The 19,899-nt window shown below is 40.2% G+C and overlaps 1 protein-coding gene across 1 annotated transcript in view; it reads left to right on the plus strand.

The window, feature by feature from the left end:
- The window catches only part of LOC136262372 (cilia and flagella-associated protein 47-like), a 36,825-nt gene that overhangs the window by 11,364 nt on the left and 5,562 nt on the right, over window positions 1-19,899 (plus strand). Inside the window, exons 17-41 of the mRNA XM_066056619.1 lie at window positions 4,040-4,170; window positions 4,223-4,345; window positions 4,718-4,927; window positions 5,079-5,147; window positions 5,202-5,286; window positions 8,015-8,121; window positions 8,169-8,420; window positions 8,648-9,030; window positions 9,531-9,725; window positions 9,889-10,223; window positions 10,454-10,646; window positions 11,176-11,344; window positions 11,735-11,903; window positions 12,184-12,278; window positions 12,326-12,442; window positions 12,745-12,879; window positions 13,133-13,231; window positions 13,281-13,442; window positions 13,828-13,985; window positions 14,042-14,100; window positions 14,155-14,912; window positions 14,964-15,107; window positions 15,153-15,271; window positions 15,321-15,375; window positions 15,443-15,600. Of these exons, the coding sequence (XP_065912691.1) occupies window positions 4,040-4,170; window positions 4,223-4,345; window positions 4,718-4,927; window positions 5,079-5,147; window positions 5,202-5,286; window positions 8,015-8,121; window positions 8,169-8,420; window positions 8,648-9,030; window positions 9,531-9,725; window positions 9,889-10,223; window positions 10,454-10,646; window positions 11,176-11,344; window positions 11,735-11,903; window positions 12,184-12,278; window positions 12,326-12,442; window positions 12,745-12,879; window positions 13,133-13,231; window positions 13,281-13,442; window positions 13,828-13,985; window positions 14,042-14,100; window positions 14,155-14,912; window positions 14,964-15,107; window positions 15,153-15,271; window positions 15,321-15,375; window positions 15,443-15,600 (4,480 nt within the window). The remainder of the gene's footprint in view (window positions 1-4,039; window positions 4,171-4,222; window positions 4,346-4,717; window positions 4,928-5,078; window positions 5,148-5,201; window positions 5,287-8,014; window positions 8,122-8,168; window positions 8,421-8,647; window positions 9,031-9,530; window positions 9,726-9,888; window positions 10,224-10,453; window positions 10,647-11,175; window positions 11,345-11,734; window positions 11,904-12,183; window positions 12,279-12,325; window positions 12,443-12,744; window positions 12,880-13,132; window positions 13,232-13,280; window positions 13,443-13,827; window positions 13,986-14,041; window positions 14,101-14,154; window positions 14,913-14,963; window positions 15,108-15,152; window positions 15,272-15,320; window positions 15,376-15,442; window positions 15,601-19,899) is intronic.

The raw sequence follows: 19,899 nt of genomic DNA on the forward strand, positions 1-19,899 counted from the left end.
ACCTGTACTTGTGACTCAGCTAACAGTGTTGCTATTCTCACCAAAACAAACATGCCACTGCACAAACAATTTTGTAACAAAAAAAATTTTTATTTGAATTTGTTATCTAACCACATTGGAGTTGAACCATTTGTCCTGAGGTTTACTGTGCTGTGCTTTATTAGCAAGAATCATGTTGATGTCTGCAAAGTCCAGTTAGTAATCACCCTAATTACTTTCAAGTTTACATGTAGTAATATGGTAGATAATATACATAATAATAATAATACAATACAGCAGTTTAGTCCATGGCGAAAAGCCTTTAGTTTTCACTTTTTGCAAAATAACACACGGCAAATTTTACGGAGCATGAGTCCATAGACCATCGGATGAATGATGAACTCCATCCAAGTTGCCAAGTTGAAAATCAACTTGAAAGCATCATCATGAATGAAGCCTTTATTAATGGCTACCACAACCAGCACTATTCGAATGACCCTCAGAATTCCATCAGTGACTATGATCAAGAGTAATGTGACACAAGGGCCTATGGCAGCTTTGTATTTCTTTATCTGTTTCCTTAGGCTTTTCTTTGTGTTTGTGTTTCTTCCAGCAACTCCAACAAGGCATCTATGTTTCATTGTTACATTGATTGTAACCCAACAGAGATAGATGTTTAAGGCAATAATAGCAATAGCTGTGGCAAGCCTTACAACTGGCAAGGCTAAGAAAGCAGTGAGGTCATGGGGGCACAGTTGCAGATCATCGACTTCTACATCCAACAGGGGAGAGGCAGATATTGGGAGTGTAAATGCAGCACCCAGTAACCAAGCAATAGCCACCATAATAACTGCCTTGCGCTTGTTCATAATCACCTTATATCTAAAAGGATATGTTACAGCCAAGGCTGCATCTATCGCCAAGTTGACAACCATAAATCCGCTGGAAATTGGAGCTATATAGATAACTGCCAATGAATAGCCGCAGTGAACTGTGTACAAAACTGAGGCAGACATCTTTGCCACATATAATGTAATATACAGCGGGTTAACAGTTATAGCTGTAACAATATCACACACCATCAAGTTAGCCACAAACCAGTAGTGATATTTGTGAAGGCCTTCATGAAGCTCCTTCTTGTAGATGACAGCTCTGATCACCATAACAGCTAGTACGATGATAGCAACAGCAATGAGAACACGCAATGTAGAATCTGCCAGGATAAAACTTGTAGGGGAGCTACCCATCACCAAGTCAGAGGTTGATGTTTCATTGCTCACCATGATTGCAATAGGACCAGTAGAACACACAATCTTACAAGCAGACACGAGTAATCCTTTAGAAGCTTAAAATTTTTTTTTTCACTTCAAGAGAATTGTGTAGTATTGTGAATTTTGGGTAGATGGTGTGAATGTACACTCTTGACAGCAAAGAAATAATGTCACAGAACACTGTGATAGATATGAATCAGTGATGCTGTCAGTCATTTAGCAGATATTCATCATGGAGACAAGATTGTACTCAATGTCAATATGTACTGACTGCATACATAACAATGATTGATCACTTACTGAAGGGATTAAATTGTATTTCACCTATACCTCAGCTCTACCTGTAAGTAAAACTCAGCCCTAGCTATTAACCTTTTCTGAGCATGTAGCACTTTAGGTCTCACTGATCTTAGTGACATGTTTTACTTTTATGCCTCATCACCTGCATTACCTTATATGCACACAATAAAATTCATTAGATTAGATTATTGATTTTTGTCAGTAGACACAGGGTTACACAAAATGCAATGCCTGCAGATGTGCTCCCCTTACAGAGACATACGTACAGGTACAAGTACAAAAGCAACAACTTACAACAGAAACATGACACACAACAATACCTATACAAGAACAAGACAAATAAATGAAGTCAATTAGTTAAACAGAAAACGATAAAGTTCCATCTGGAAAGGGACTGGTTTGGTTATTTGTAAAACTTCTGCAGGTACCGAGTTACAAAGGAACAGAAAAATGAATATCAATATGCATTGACATCAATAACTGTTAAATATCACTCATGCACAAACTTTTTAAACCTGGCGCACGCCCACAGCTGGCCGAAGGCCGGCTGTGGGCGTGCGCCTGGTTTACTGAAATTGTTTTCGTAAAAGTGTGTGTGTGTGTGTGTGTGTGTGTGTGTGTGTGTGTGTGTGTGTGTGTGTGTGTGTGTGTGTGTGTGTGTGTGTGTACCTATCTATCTACCTATGTTTGTCCGTACGCACCCACGTGAGCAAAATCGTTTAATAACGGTAAAAGCAAAATGAAGTCTGCACAGGTGAGGTCTGCACAAATGAAGTCTGCACAAATGAAGTCTGCACTGCACAGGTGAACTTTGCTCTGAGGTGGATTTTTAAACCAGGCGCACGCCCACAGCCGGCCGAAGGCCGGCTGTGGGCGTGCGCCTGGTTTACTGTAATTGTTTCCGTAAAAGTGTGTGTGTGTACCTATCTATCTACCTATGTACCTATCTACCTATGTTTGTCCGTACGCACCCACGTGAGCAAAATCGTTTAATAACGGTAAAAGCAGCTTTTACGTAAGAAGTAAAAGTGAAATGAAGTCTGTATTAAACTTCTGCACAGGTGAACTTTGCTCTGAGGTGGTTTCTTTTCGGCGGACTGAAATACGGGTGTGGTGACTTTCCTCAGACTACCTTCCCCTTGAGGTTTTCAGGCATTTAGCAACTGAAAAACAAGGGTGCAGGCCTCGTACACTGCCAGAATAGCCTATCGCTTCGAGTTGAAAGGGGGCGTATCCCTTACGTACGCGAACGAAAATGAAGAGCAGCTTTGAGGCTTTGTCGAGAGAATTTGTGGGGAAAAACACGTTAGTCACACTATAAAACAGTTTAGAAGATAGTTTTGTGCGTAATATGTTGGTTAAAGCGGTTTATTTAACAAACGCTTCCTTAGCAGTGCATAGCAACGTAATTGAACGAATTACGAATATTTCATGAATTACGAAATACGAGAAATAGCTAATTATATTATCAAACTACCCTATTGTAAAGTAGTAATACATAGTTGGTTAATTCATAGTAGTATATACTGTCTATAGTTATTCCAGATGAGTTAGCTAGCTGCTTGGCGCCTGGTTTTTAGAAGTAGCACAACATCAACTTGTTTTCGGGGGACTGAAATACGGGTGTGGTGACTTTCCTCAGACTACCTTCCCCTTGAGGTTTTCAGACATTTAGCAACTGAAAAACAAGGGTGCAGGCCTCGTACACTGCCAGGAATAGCCTATCGCTTCAAGTTGAAAGGGGGCGTATCCCTTACGTACGCGAACGAAAATGAAGAACAGCTTTGAGGCTTTGTCGAGATAATTTGTGGGAAAAAACACGTTAGTCACACTATAAAACAGTTTAGAAGATAGTTTTGTGCGTAATATGTTGGTAAAAGCGGTTTGTTTAACAAATGCTTCCTTAGCAGTGCATAGCAACGTAATTGAACGAATTACGAATATTTCATGAATTACGAAATACGAGAATTAGCTAATAATATTATTGCACAACCCAAAACTACCCTATTGTAAAGTAGTAGTACATAGTTGGTTAATTCATAGTAGTATATACTGTCTATAGTTAGTTAATTCCAGATGAGGTAGCTAGCTGCATGGCGCCTGGTTTTTAGAAGTAGCACAACATCAACTTGTTGTCCATGCTTTTGATATGTACACTTGAATGTAAAATGAAGTTCTCCTCATGAAATTTGTAACTTTGATATGTACAGACCACTAGAAGACAAATATCTAATTAGCTGGTACATAATATTAATCTTATGTTTTTATTACTTCAGTTCTACAAGTTTTGTGCAATATTGTAATTCATTCAATTTCTGTTCCAATGCATTCCACACAATACTGATAAGATTAATCACTGAGGCTAATTATAATGTGCTTCTAAAATTTAATTGGTGCTTTACAATTTGTATTGCCTACTTAAATTTTGATCCAAAGGATAGGTGCTTGCTGTATTCTTGCATGAATAGACTTGTTTGATTGGTTTACAGGATTTGTACCAGCTCACAGCACACTGGAATGTGAGTTTGTATACCAGCCTGGCTATGACCATCCTGACTTGGCTGAATTCACCCTACTACTTGATGGTGGAAAGAGTGAGAAGTTTGTGTGCACTGCACAAGTTAGTCACAATGAACTGATTGTATCACACCATTGTGATGTGTGGTTTATAGTACAAGAAGGTTTCTTGTCAGTTCACTGATCAACGATTACTGTTGGGGAGTATTCCACTAAATCTGGTAACCATCAGATCAGCTGTTATCATTAACACTACCAAACACCATGCCTATTATGAGGTAAGTACAGTACCTGCATAAGTGTGTGTAGTGTGTGCGCGCGCGTGTGTGTGTGTGTGTGTGTGTGTGCAGAAATACAGCTGAACCTCGAACTTGAGACCATCGGGGCTTTGAACAGCTTGTACATATCTGAGTTGTCTGCATGTTTACTTAACAATATTCCATATACTCCTTTGGGTTTAGACAATTATCTTCCCAACTACTGCATGTGTTATTGTAAGGACTTTCATACCAAGAGATGCGCTCATTATCTGGCTAAACCAAGTTGTCTGACAGTGTGAGTATAAATGTATCTTGAGAGAATTTGAATATAATGAATGGGCTGACCAATGTTATTGCTTAAGACTAGCTCCTTATCACATTTGACTTCAGGTCGTCAACCCTAATCCCCACCCTGGAGTCATGATATCCCCCGGGCTGGGCTGTGTCCCTGCAGGTGGCAGGAGTGAACTGACTGTACTACTGAAGCCCCAGACCGTGGAAAAAATGGATTTTGATCTCAGTGTCAAGTTTAGAGCAGGCAACACCATCACCACAATTGTGGGAGCCTCAGTTGAACCACCATTGGTTACCCTTGATAAGGTCAGAGATTTATATACCATTTAAAAAGTGTGTTGTGTATTGAGTTGAGCATTACAGTTAGTGCTAAGTCTGTTTAAGATGTTTAACCATAGTTACAAAAGAAACAGCAAAAGTTTTGATATGTATAGTGTTTTTATGATCCACAATGTAGGAAGCATTTAGGTATGGAGGAGTTCATTGTGGGTCAGCTATCTCAGCTTCATTCAAGCTAATCAACAAGGTGACTATAGTGTGATCTTGTCTAGTGTGTAGTGTATAGCTTATTGTATTGTAGGGACCTACCAGAGCTCACCTAATATTTGACCTGTCATACTTCACAGACTTTTCAATCACTCTTCCTGTTGAAAATGACCCATATGGTATATATCCACTGTGTGGTGTGTCTATCTGTCTGTCTGTGAATGTGTCTGTACATGCATGCATGGGTGGGTGTGTGTGTGTGTGTGTGCGTGCGTGCGTGCGTGCGTGCGTGCGTGCATCGTGTGTGTGCACGTGCGTGCGTTGTGTGTGTGCGCGTGCGTGCGTCATGTGTGTGCGCGTGCGTACGTCATGTGTGCGTGAGTGAGTGCGTGCGTGTGTGCATGCGTGCGTGGCCTTCACTTATTAGGCCTTCCCATATAGCTGAAATGTTGAAGCTCCATTGTTAAAAAAAACCTTCAAGATAATTTATAATCATTACCAAAACCCAACTTAAAAATAATAAATTAGGGATCCTAGCTATAAAAAGTAGTGAAACAAGATATATGAATGGCAGTATTACAACATAGCCATGTTGGAAAATCCCTAGTTTGGCATTGAACAAAATTATTGTTATGACCTGCCTATGTAGGGATTTTCTCACAGAGCTATGTTGTAATATCATCTTGTTCCACTGGTTTTATCACTTAGATAATTGGATAATAGACCTTATCCGCAATGGCTCAATAGACCTTATCCGCAATGGCATCATAATTGACAAAATGGCCATGTTTAGTGTGGGCACTTCATATGTAATCACTAAAATGAGCTTTGTTTGCGGATTTCACAACATGGAACTATTTGATAATAAAAATAAGAGGCTAGTTAGCATGACGTGGCAATGTGAAATAGTACCACCAGACGAAACCAGACTTACATTTTGGTATCGATGCATAACCACATGCATTTTGTCTTGCAATTAAGTATGTATACCTCACCTTTCCCCTTGCTGCAGTATAGCGTGGCGAACCGCCATCTCTCCCAATGCCCTCTGTGCAGGGATTCCCACACTATCGGCCACCTTTTTGTGCTTTGACGTCATTGCGGATAAGATCCATTGGATTCCTATATTATCTATGCTATAATTGTAATTTGTAAGTAATTAATTATGGCTACCAGTACAAGACACTGGTAGACCTTCAGTTCTGTAATTAATCGTTTAAGCTCTTAAATTTTGTTTGATTTTGTTTATGTATCTGTGCAGTCCTGGAAAGTATTAACAAGAGTTCATAGTATATATACTGAAGAGAGTATCCTACTCTCATATACCCCTGTAGAAGGGCGTATCGTGAAGTTGTGATGTAGCACTTCTGAGTTTGCCCATTTTTCTTTGTAAAATTAATGATGTCATTAGTTGAACATGGTATCAATTGAACGTGTGCCTAACAACATCGCTACCAACCAAATTAACTCCAGCTGTATGTGCTTCTCACTGAACTACAATCATTCCTTTATGGGTTCAGACCACTTCGTAGGCATTTCTTGCCAGTCCATTCATGAATACGGCTATCCTGAGTATTGCTAGTGTCAAACTTTTATTTATTTATTTATTAATACTTTACAGCACAGGTGCTGAAGGTCTGTAGGACACCTGGTCCTACAGCCTGCTCAAAGACTTTAGCTACTTAGACTTTAACTACTTAAGGTGTGTTTGAAAAGTTGGAGAAAGGAGAAAAAATCCATGACTGGACCTAGGTAGCCTCGAACCTGCAGCCATCCGATTTACACTCGAATGCTTTCAGGAGTCTACCAGGTGGTCAGGATGTTTTCTCCTTGTTATTTTCATGTAATTATATCCATAGGAATTCTAAACTGTCCTAATGATTCTTACATTTTTATGGCTGCTCATACATCACAAACCACAACATCTTGTAGTTACGTCAACTTCACAATACGCCCTTCTACAAGGGTATATGAGAGTAGGATACTCTCCTCAGTATATGTATTATGAACTCTTGGTATTAATAAATAAATTAAATAAATAATGTACACATACAACTGTTCTATTATATAGAAAATTGAATATGGCTGTTGTATTTGGGTGACTGCCTTATTAGAGTATCTCGAGTGGACCTCAGACACAATATCTTTTTAAAGGGAAATGGTCTTTCCTTTTCACCATGCTACAGGCATGGTTGAATTGATTGCAATAAGTACAGCTAGATTGTTAAGTGGCGTGTCATGGTGCTTAAGCTAGATCATGGTCAACCCTATCGTGCAGCTACAATTATGGTGTCTACTAGCTTGTAATACCTCTTACAGCAGCATGAGCTCTTTAAATAATTTTGTGATAAGGAAAGTGTTGATATGGAAAATTAATGCTTCGGTATTGTTTCGTTGCATGAAGATGATGACCAGCATGATTGAAGATAAAAGGAAAGGCAAGGCACAGAGGGCACACACTCATCAGTACCCTAAAAAAGCTACATACCACTGTTAGTTTGTTATTATGGTGTAATATGGTGGTCATACAATGCATCGTTTAGCCTCTAGCGTTGCAACTGTGGTCAGGCAGTAAGGCAGGCAGTAAGGCAGGCAGTAAGGCAGGCAGGCAAGCAGACTAAAAGAATTTTTTTAAAATCCAGTATTCATTCTTGTAAGAGTTTTGTTGTTTTTCTAGCATTAGTAACACTAAGACTCTTTCACAAAGGTGCTTTTCGTTGTGTAAGATGTTTCTATGATGGTTTTTTATGGGCGATATTTTTGGGGGTGCATTGTTTTGGAGGGGATCCCTACTATACAGTACTACCTATGATAAGACAGTTGAATTAGTTTGTGGCGAAAACATTTGGACTGTTTTTTCAGGTATAAATATGGTTATAATGTGTTCCATTCATCCTCACTGTTTAGCTGAAGTTGAGCCAGTGTTTGAGGAGTACAACACTCCTGGAATCCACTACTATAACTTACAAGCACATAAAGTTGTTGACTGTGTGCTACACTTCACTCCACAGGAGGTAAGTATAACAATCACATTCTATTAGTTGTTAAGGACTGTCACAAGGTGGCTGCTTATGACTTCATCCTCCCTGTACTGATCAATGGCTACAATGCTCCTACACCTCCTCCTTCACCATGGCCACCCTCTAATGATCCTTATCGTAGCTCCATCTCACAGAGAACATCCCGTTATGTACCAACACCTGCAAGGAGAGTGTTGGCTACAGCATTAAAACCATTGATAGGAGTGTCCTCCACTAATGTGACGTTTGAATTCTCAGCAGCTGACCTGGATACTGGTGGAACAAAGACACAGGTATGATATATAGTCCCCCAACTAGACACCACTTGTTCATAGTCTGTATGTTCTTGTCAGTTGCCATACGGTGGAACCTCTGGGCCAGTCTGGGACTTGTAATATTTTATTCTCAATATTTATTCTAGGAAAACCTTTGTACAAATATGAGCCAAAAACTCTTAAGGTTCCAAAAAATAGAGAATTAATGTTCATTTTATGTTAACATTGAGTCATATTATCAACAGAACATCACAATATCCAATAAGAGTGGTCAGGATACAGTCACTTGGGGGATACTGTTTGGTGATTCAGTAGCTCTCACTGATGGTACATTCAAATTCTTCACTTTCTCTGGACCTGTTGATACAGACAGCACTATTAGTATTAAACCAGGGGAACAGTGTGATCTATCAGTGATCTGTTATCCAACTAAACAAGGTAGCTTCTCTGCCACATTCCAGCTGGTTGTTAATGCTGATAAGAGCTTACCTTATCGTCCCATTACACTGAACGCTAATGTACCATCTGGGGTGATCTCCTGTGAGCCAGCTGAACTAGCTATGATACCTGCTCCTCTCAATTCTCCTGTCAGTGCTGTGTTCATCCTGATTGTCCAAGGCTTTGTCAAGTGAGTTACCCTGCCTACATGTGTACTGTAAATATATGTATTTGTGAGTGGTTATGAGTGTAACAACAAAGGGTTCAATAAAGACTGAGATGCTCTAATAGTGCAGTCATATCTGCAGCTGAAGAGAATCCCAACTACCAGGTCACTACCAGAAGGCCAATAATCAGTTAAACATAGTATTATATTAATTTGATAGTACAACTTATTAACTGTTGCATGTATTGTTCAACATTACCACACGGTAAATTTTCCAAACTGTTTTCTGCTGAAATACTTGACTCACTATGTCAATCATTTCACAGTAAACAAATACTGACTTCCATCTTTAAATCAGTATTGAGACAGGTAGCCCAAATGTCGATTGTCTAGACTGAGACAAAAACGTTTTCCTCAGTGTAGGCAGTATTTTGGCTACTGGCCCCAATACTGATTTAAAGATGGAGTCAGTAAAGGTCAAAATTACAGTGTCTTTATAATATACCGTGTATAACATCCCATAGGCCAGTGCAATTGGAGGTGTCCATACCCAACATGGAGGAGGGAGTGATATTGGCTGTAGAGTTTATAGAAGGTCGAACAGTAGAGGATTGTATCAATGAAGCCAAACATGTGACCTGCTCAATGACCTTCATGGCTAGCAAGCCAGTATCCATCAGTGACTATATTGTAATCACTGATAGTATCAGTGGGAAGAGGTGTGTACACTAGAACATGTTAATGTGGACACCTACATAATCCAGACACTTAGTTAAGGTCCCAAAGTGTCCCTTAGTACGTAGAATCAAGAAACTATTGGCTGATCCATATTATACTGGTTCCATTGTGTATTAATGTTTGTTGTGGTTTGTTGTTTTGTAGGAAAGAGTTTTCATTTTCAGTGACAGCCGACAACTGTGTTCTTACAGTATACAACTTCTTAGCTCAACACATGGCTGACTTTGAGCTAATCCAACACGCTAACCTCACGCCCATGTTGGTCCCCTCAGCTGCTCTGCAACCACCACCATCTTCATCTGATTCCAGTCTCTCATTGGCAATGGAGCGGTCGTCCTTCTTAGCTACTGGTCAATTTGATGACATGTTTGTACAAGACATTGTGGCTGGCGTGTGTAGGTGGTTATCTGTGTTTGGCTGGCCCAATTGTCGATATCACTTCAGTGCCCCAGAGGTGCTGTGTAAAGGATGGGACAATGGTAAGAACAATACAATATAGTTATGCTGGACACCTTGTATAATGGATACTTTATGACCAAGAATTTTTGGCCTATTTTGCTGCAATAAAGAGGTTTTCCTCTTTTAGAGGTGAACCAGACCTGTTGGGATAAAAACATAATGGAGGTTGTTTATATTGTTTGTGTCCTTTTAATTTGGAGAATTTGGAGAATTTGTCAAGAGAGTGTTCTTTATTTATTTTAATTTGTAGACAGTAGTGGTCGTCATTTAAAGAAGCTGATCAAATCAGGACGACCTCCAAAGAGCATGTTGCTGGAGATGATAACTCACCTGTGTGGTAGACTACCACCTGGTATATCAGTGTTGTCCCCACCTTGTAAGAGCGACAGTGAGAGAGTCAAGACCCACTACACCACTGCCAGTATTCTACTGACCTTCATAAAGTGAGCTGTACTATACCACAAGTAGGGTATCTCTGTACAGTCTTTTCTGTCTATCTTGTTGTAGTAGCTCCTACTGCTAGTCTACTTACCATGTAAACCCTATTTGGTTTGATATATGGCTTCAGTGGAATATCACATTGAGGGAAACTTTGGTGGAGGTAACTTTGGCAAATAGCAAGCTAAATGCATTTGGCGAGATAAAATTTGTGAATTCAAGCTCAATGTTTACCTGCTAATCTGATCGACGGGTTAAAAGTTGGTGAATTTGTAGCAAATCGCCAAATTTGCCAAAATATTCCCCCACCAAAGTTTCCCTCTACTATATAGCACAGAGGAACCACTCTATTTAGGGAATAACTTTGGCCTGCAATATATGTATGTATGGAGCCATACCTGTTGGGACCAAAATCTTTGTCCCTTTTATATGGAGATTTTTCTTAACTCAGACAGGTCCCACTGTGTATTCTACTCAAACACAAAGATAGAATTTCAAAGCATACACTCGCTACATTTCATTGTTCATATATAGAAGTCAAGGTGGTCTGTTGTGGTCACTGAGGCCTGAGGTATTCCTGAACTATAAAGACTTTCTGATGTGGTGTGTGGAGAACTCCAGTCCTTACACCGGCCTGTCTGAGGATCACTTTGACATGATATCAAAACAATCATGGACACACTTGCTAATGCAGATCATAAAGGTAACAATTGTAGCCACAAATACATCAAGGCTATAGTGGAGGATGAACGAGAGGCATTTGGCCGACCCAAAGTACCTTTTCTAGCTAACAGTTAATTTTTTTCCCTTCAAATTTTTGATGTATAATTGAAAGTCAGCTATACAGCTGTTTTACTCTGGCATAGAATCTACTGCACATGGTGAAACTTTGGTGGGACTAAGTTTGGTGAATGTCTGTAAACTGAAGGAAGTTTTTCAATTTTAGCTGTGTGATGAATCTGCCTAACTTCTAATTATTTGACATAATGATCTACCAAACTCACCACATTGTTGTTGTTTACAGTAATACATTATATTGTAGCTATAATGAGTGGTATTATGGAGATCACTGAGTTACTATAACTCATTACAGGTGTTGGTGTTACCCACCATTGAGTCATGTGTCAGCAAGACATTACGACAGAAGATAAAGGCACTGAATACTTATGCCAGTAACATCTATGGTGTACCGGAGTGTATACTGCTCACCTGGCTCAACCATCACTACGAAGAACAGTACACTGAACTGTTCCCAGATATAGGTAGGCTACAGGACTATATGTTGAGCTGACACCTTAGGGAACAATATTTGCTGTAAATCACATCTTGGGGTGAACAGACTGGCTTTGTTAGGCTCTTGGGAAGATGAGACCTTGCGTTTATAAGGCTGTTAATGTTGTTAATTGAAAATAAGAGCCTTCAAGATATTTTAACAGGTCAATTAGTACTACAAGTGAGCATGTCCTTGTGTTATTCCATTAGTGAGTTATTAAACTGACTTGAGGAGTATTGTGTTGTAATGTATTGATGGTCTCTGTACAGAAGTTGGTGAGCAACGTTACATTAAGAGTTTTGATGTGGACTTGATGGATGGCATAGTGCTGGCCTGTGTGATGACAGCTTATATTCCATCTCTTGTTAGTTATCCATTATTACTATATTATTATCATTCATGTTATAATAGGCTTTCCTATACTTCCAAGAACTCTATCCAGAGCCAACCTCAGCTGAGCAGTGTTCCCATAATGTAGTCATCTTAGTCAAGGCTATGAAACACATTGGACTAGACTATGACATCCAGGTAATGTCGGTATATATTACCAGTAGTGGAACCTGATGTAATGTCCAGAATTCCTTTTGAGGTGATGCTGAACCAATCACATGAAGTCGTACAATCAACCTGTGGCTATTGTTCACGCCTAAAAGCTGACTGTTCCTTAGAGTACCATAAAATTAACTAGGCTTTCTTTTCTGCATCATTTCACATACTGAGCTTTTCTGAACATCAGGTGGTCCCCAGGGGGGGTAGTCCCTAGGGGGTTTGGATAACACAGTTATCCACTATAGTACACCTTACTCATATTATGTGTGTTATCATTACAGACTACTGATGTCACCTCACCCAATCCAGTGACATTATTATTGCTGTGTTGTTACTTGTACAAGAACTTGCCTCACTACAAGCCGACCACTACACTGTCATTTGAGGCTACTCTGAACAATGCTGCAGTGCAAAGTGTAATGAGACACAATATGACTGGATTTGTGAATAGTGTCTTCCCCACACATCCAATACTGTGACTTAGCTTTGTTCCAATAAGACACACAAATGTTCACTTTTTTCTCTTCTTACCATTTCAATTCTAGCTCAGACACTTCTGACAAGACAGTTGTTACATGAAATTGAATGTGAAGAAGGTTGACACTTTTCACAATTCCACCACAACCTCATTCTGTAGATAAGATGTCCTGTACATTTTGCTCCCTGTAGGTCAAACTGGATAATCCTAGTGCAAAGAGTTTGGTGTACTCCTCCATTATTGTAGGACCCAACTGTAGTGTCTTTTCCACTGCAGGACCAGACCTCACTGTAAGCCATACTTCAATATTACCTGTTGTATACAATTGTGGTGGTGTAGATTGCTGGGAAGAGCAGTAAGGCTATTGATGTACATTTTTGTGGTAACACAATCTCAGACTTTGAAGCTACACTGTTTGTTGTTGGAAGACTGGGAGGCACTACCAGTGGATCAACAATTGCTTTTGCACTAAAAGGCACCGTGACAGGAGCAGAGCCTGAGGTACTTCACATAACATACTTAGCAACTTAAGAGAGTATCAAACAACATTTTTATACTTGCATGACCGCATAAAGTAGTACAGATATTTCGTTAATGACAGATCATAATTTGAAATATGGTACATGGTTTTTTGTTCATCAGTTTTTGTGTTATTCAACCCAAGTTCCTGAATAACTCCAGTTCACAAAAATGCTTTAGCACAAACAGGACCTACTTACCGATTCCAGAACATGTAGCCCTTTTGCTTAGACACCATTGTGTTTTCATTTGGTCTAGTGGTCACATTGGCAGCATCCATTATGGGATAACGTACTTTACACAATCATGTTTGATATACCCGTTGATTGTACACTTGACACTAGTTTATAGTCAGTACAACTTATAGGTGACCATGGAACTGGACGCTGCTCTTTATGAGTTAAAACACATACCAGTGACAGTATGTAATCAACATGGTAGACCAGGGACTTTTAAGATCAAGATATTTGAGCAACCAGGGTCATTGAAATTCCAAAAACACACTTTAGAGAAACAAAAGGAAAAGTAAGAGTCTCGATTGACAGGCAATTGTATATATTTATATATATATTCACACTCAGGAGACGAACAATAAAAAGTGATCAAAAGAAGACCATACTCACTGGCACGATGAATGAAGGTAACATTTTACTGGTTGTGACAAGATTGTTATTGTACTGTGTTTGGTTTACAGCAACTAAAGATAATCTACAATTATTCTATACTCCCAGAGATGTCATACAGCTACAGCCAAATGAGAGTGTAGTTTTAGAAATTAAACATGTTCCTATTAGTTTGTCTAAGAGATACTGTCTTGTTACACTATCTTGTAAGAACCTTGGTGAGACGGTGTATTCTATACAAGTAAACACAACCCTCCCTCGACCTCTGCTTCCATTTTCATCTCTCCTTCACCCTAAAACTTTGTGTAACAGTGACACAAAAACTCTTTACCTAAAGACCACTTCTGAAGAGTTAGTGAAGGAGGAATTGATTATCCCTAGTGGAAACCCTTCAATGGAGACTGCTCTGCTTGAGCTATCCAAGTGGCAGATGACTGAAGCTGAATACAACAGAAGGAGAACTACTGGACTGCTGAACTATGCAGCCCTCACAACTGCCATACAACAACTGGGATTGAGTAATGTACCAGCGACATTTAAGGACAACAAACCTGTTACAACCACCACAGAATTTAGTGTGGAGTACAATTCTGATGAGTTTACAATACCTAACACTCTGCAGGTGCCAACTAAGGCCAAGAGTTCTGCTGTGTTGCCGGTTGAGTTTAAGGCTGCTGAACCAGGCCAGTATGAGTGCCACCTCACCCTGCGGTCTAAGTATGATGTGAGGGTGTATTTCATTGAGGCCACTGTGCTGGAGAAGGGACGCTTTGCTACCCTCGAGTTTGACACTAGAGCTACTGAGCCAATAACCCAACTAATTCCAATAGTGAGTGTATATACATGTAACTCAATGTGTGCTTCATTCATTGTGACTTAGGTCAACCCTAGTTCTGTGGATTGGAAGCTACAGTCATCCCTGACTGGCTCATGGTTTACTGGTCCTAAGTCAGTAGTAGCAAAAGCTATTGCGACCACAAACTATCATCTGACGTTTAGTCCCATCAAGCCGGGCACTTGGGAGGTATACACTATATAATCCAGTATGTAGGTGACTCTATCATATTAGGGTGAACTACAACTGATTAATGCTGATGATGGTAGTAAACATGTTTTCAAACTGATTGGTAAGGCAAAGAAAGCTTTAGCTCAAGACCACATTATATTACATGGACAAGTGAAGAAAAGGTGAACAATACTTTAATACTACACTGTGACTATGTCATTGTTTGGACAGTTTTGTATACAAGTTTCATGTTCCAAATTATGGGGAGAGGACGGTCATATTTCAGGTATATATTATACCATGAGATGTACTCCATGTAGCACATGTTACACATACTTAATCATCCCTTGTAGGCAGAGAGTGATATATCATTTATTACTGGTCCACCCACATTGACAGTAGGACCAGGTGAAGTGACAGAGTATGAGGCCACCATCCTACCACTATATCAGGGGACCATTACTGGTATCCTGTCCTTCACTGCTAAGTGTATGTCCAGTAAATCTCACAGGTATGCTAAGAGGCTAGTATTGGTAATGTTATTATTGTAAATGGGAGTGCCGTAGAGTTACCAGTAAATACTATAACAGCCACTCTTTTAATAACTAAAATGGTAACTAAGTATAATGCACGCATACATGCATAATACAATATGATTGGCTACAATAATTATGAATATATATAGTTAGTTTACGGAGACTCCGTTACATCACCCCCTCTCTCAAACAAAGCTTGACTCGAGCTTCAGCTGCTGTAATGGACTGGAGGCTTCACAATTCTTGTCCTAGTTGTCCTAGGCACCAACAGTGGCTCCATCTTGTCATCCACATCAGTAATCTGGTATCCAGTAGTCTGTTGGTCAACATTCTTGTCTGTTTTAGTCAATTTATCAACATCTCTTTGGTCAACACCTTGATCATCTTCATTCTGATCCATAACAATATTATCCTGGTCCAGTTGTAAATTAGTAACCTATTCATCTTGCTGATCATCATGTGGGCTGGAAGTTTGTCCTCTGTTATCTTGCTGTTCTCCTCCTTCAAATACCGTTTCATTAACAAATCTGTCTACCCATTTTGGAGGACGGCCTGGGCCATTGCGACGCCCACCATACCAGTAATGTCCAGCTGGAAAGGCTGGTGGACACTTGGTTACACGTTGTAGATGAACTCTGATCTGATCCTTTGGAGAATTTCCATATATTTGTTCTGCAATTATTCCAGTACTTTCTAATCTAGTAATCCTGAATGGACCATACCATGGCCTTGACAATTTTCGATTAGCCCCGGTTTCATCTTGTGGATGTTTGATCAATACCCAATCTCCAATTTTATACTGGTTTGGGCTAGTCTTCGTTCTTTTATCATACTGAGTTTTGTATTTTCTTTGAGCATTCTGTATGCACTCAGCAGCACACTGTCTTGCTAATGATAACACTTTAATCAGTTCCTCTCTGTAATCTGACACAACTAGTGCATTTGTTGGTGTCTGTGGCAAATAAGCTGCCTCAATTGGTTGACGACAATCCATTCCAAACAAGAGAAAAGAAGGCTTCTCAAGTGTTGCATCATGTGGGGTGTTCCTGTAAGCCCAGAGAACTCCATGGAGATATCTGTCCCACTGTAGTCCATAAATGGCTGCCTGCTTTCTTAACATAGTTTTCAAAGTTCTATTAAACCTCTCAGTGAGTCCATTACATTGAGGATGATAGGCTGTTGTATTTAATTTTTCAATTCCCAGCAGACTGCAGACATCCTTCATTAGGTATGACAACAGATTGGTGCCTCTGTCTGACAACAATGCTTCTGGCACACCAAACAATGGTATATACTCCTCCACTAGTATTTTCACAATACATGTGGTTTTCTGATCTGGCATGGGGTACACCATGGGCCATTTTGTCAAAAAGTCTTGGAGTACCAATACATGTTTATTGCCTCTCTCTGTCCTCGGTAGATCCATGATGTCAATACCTACTATTTGAAAAGGCCTCTGGACAGGTATTGGTTGTAAGGGAGGTCTTCCAGTAGATCCACCTCCCAAGGCGAAAGCACATTGAGGACAGCTCCTGCAGTGCTTGGCAACATCTGCGTACATGCCATCCCACCACCAAGATTGCACTAACAAGTTGTACAATCTATTATAAGAAAAATGTCCAGCAAGGGGGCCACCATGAGCACTCAGAATTAGCTTTCCTTAAGTTGAGTTGGAACCACTGCTCGCCTTCTGGACTTGCGCTTCGGGTCAATGAAATACAGCACATTATTATCAATTCCAAACTGGTTAGCTTGAGAAACTATCTTATGCGCTCGCTGCTTATCTCCTGGCAGTACCCCTGATTCAATATAACTCAATACCTCAGCAACATGTTGATCTTTCTTCTGTTCCATTGCCAATACTGCTGGGCCAATGTCATCATCATTGCTAGGTGCAAGCTTCAGGAGAACTGACATGTCATCAACTACATTACTATTAGCACCAACAATAGCAACTTGCACTTCTGACTCACCTAGACCTTCTGTAGGGGCAGATCCAGAAGGATTACAAGACAATGCATCTACATTAGAGCTCTCCCTCCCTGCTCTGTGAACAATATCCACATTCTTGAGACCACTGCCAAACACTTTTGTCCACCATCAGGCATGTTTTCCAGAAATATTAGGGTTGAGCAAAACAGATTTAACTGCTGTATGATCAGTGTAGATTGTGACTTGTTGGCCATAAAGGTAGTGTCTGAAATGACTGATTGCCCACACAACAGCTAAAGTTTCTAAGTCTGTTATTCCATAGTTCCATTCTGCTGGAGACAGTGCTCTGCTTGCATAAGACACAGGATGTACATGACCATCTTCTTGTACTTGAGAGAGTATTGCTCCCAATCCTGAGCAGCTAGCATCAGTTTCCAGGATGAACCCATTGTAAAAATTTGGATAAGCTAATATTGGAGCTTCAGTCAACTTCTGCTTCAAGAGATTGAATGCTTTTTGGCACTGTTCTGTCCAATTGAATGGAGCATTCTTCCTAGTTAGTGTGTGAAGTGGACCTGCAATTTTGGCAAATGATGGAACAAACTTCCGATAGAATGAAGACAAGCCAAGAAACTGTCTCACATCTTTAACACTCTTTGGATTAGAAAACTCTTGCACAGCTGTAATATGCTGGTTACCGGTCTTCAACCCCCTGGGTGTGATTACATGGCCCGAATAGCTAACTTCATCTCTAACAAACAAGCATTTGCTTGGTTTCAACTTCAACCCAGCCTGGATAAGTTTCCCCATCACTGTCCTAAGGTGTTCAAGGTGTTGCTCCAAGGTCTCTGAATACACAAGAATATCATCAATGTAAACAGTTACAAAGCCAGATGCATCTGGCGGATTAAGGCCCATTAGCACTTTCTGCATAAGACGTTGAAAAACAGCTGGTGCATTAGTTAAGCCAAAAGGCATTACACGAAATTCATGTAGTCCTTGAGGTGTTATAAATGCTGTTTTGGCTCTAGAGTCAGGATGGACCTGAACTTGCCAAAAACCTGAGGCTAAGTCCAGTGTAGAGAAAAATTTTGCATTCCCCAGCTCATCCAGAAGATCGTCTATCCTAAGCAGAGGAAACTTGTCGGGCTTGGTGACCGTATTCAATTCCCGGTAGTCCACACAACACCTATATGTTCCATCCTTCTTTCACACCAATACTATGGGACTTGCCCATGGACTAACAGAGGGTTGGATAACACCAGCATCTAACATAGTTTGTATCTGCCTGGAAAATTCCTGTTTGGCAACAAATGGGAGTCTTCTGGGATGCTGCCTCTTTGGCTGAGCATTGCCAGTGTCAATTTCCATCTGTATCAACTCAGTTTCACCCCGTTCATTTTCTTGTAAGCTAAATGCTTCATGGTGATCCATGAGGAATTGACAAAACTTCAACCTTTCTGGCTCACTCAAGTGCAGGTTATCATAAAACATCTCACGTACTTTATCCATTCTCCAGCTTTCTGATGTTACAGAATTCACTACGATACATTCTTCCAATTGGTCATCACTGGTTGCCTGTTCAGGATCTAATTGGGTGTTTATTGTTGATGAAATAATTTCACCTTCTTCAAGTGTTCCCAACCTTAACCCTTGTTCTAGCCTTTGGGTAAATCCAGTTTGATTCAAAATGAATACTTGTGCAGTGCCATGTTTGAGTTCTGTCACTGAAGGCTCCATTGATAATCCCAACTCTGCCATGCAGGGTCAGGTTCCACTACAAAAGTCTTTCCAGTGTGCACTTCCCTTGTGCCTGTACCTGAACCTTAGTGCCCTGCTGAGGTAACAACTTCACACCTTGGACCAACTGCACACGAACTAATGGGACCACAACATCACCTTTATCATCATTTCCAACCTCACAATGGTCCTTCAAAGTATTGGACTCTCTGCTACCCTCTACTTGTCTCTGTCTGAAGGGGTGAACATTGGTGTGATAGGTTATTATTCCCAACTGTCTACAAATGCCTTCTGATAACAAGAGCTGATCATAAGCATCCATTTTAATGTACACATTGGTCTTCAACGTCTTGTTTCCAAAGGAAATGTCTAACTCCATTCTTCCGTCCAGGGTGAAGGTTTGTCTGCTGTAAGTTTTGGGAATCTTATCTGGCTTCTTAAAATCCTTCCTCTTCAACCTGTTAACTGTAGCCACCTTCTTAAACAGTTCACCACCCATTATCGTGATCTCAGCTCCACTATCAACAAGACCTTCTGCAGGCACCCCTTGGATGAATACTTCAGCACATTGGATCTGACTTCCTTCATTGCACACCATGCCC

Source organism: Dysidea avara, chromosome 7, assembly GCF_963678975.1.
Source record: "Dysidea avara chromosome 7, odDysAvar1.4, whole genome shotgun sequence".
NCBI classification, from domain to species: domain Eukaryota; kingdom Metazoa; phylum Porifera; class Demospongiae; order Dictyoceratida; family Dysideidae; genus Dysidea; species Dysidea avara.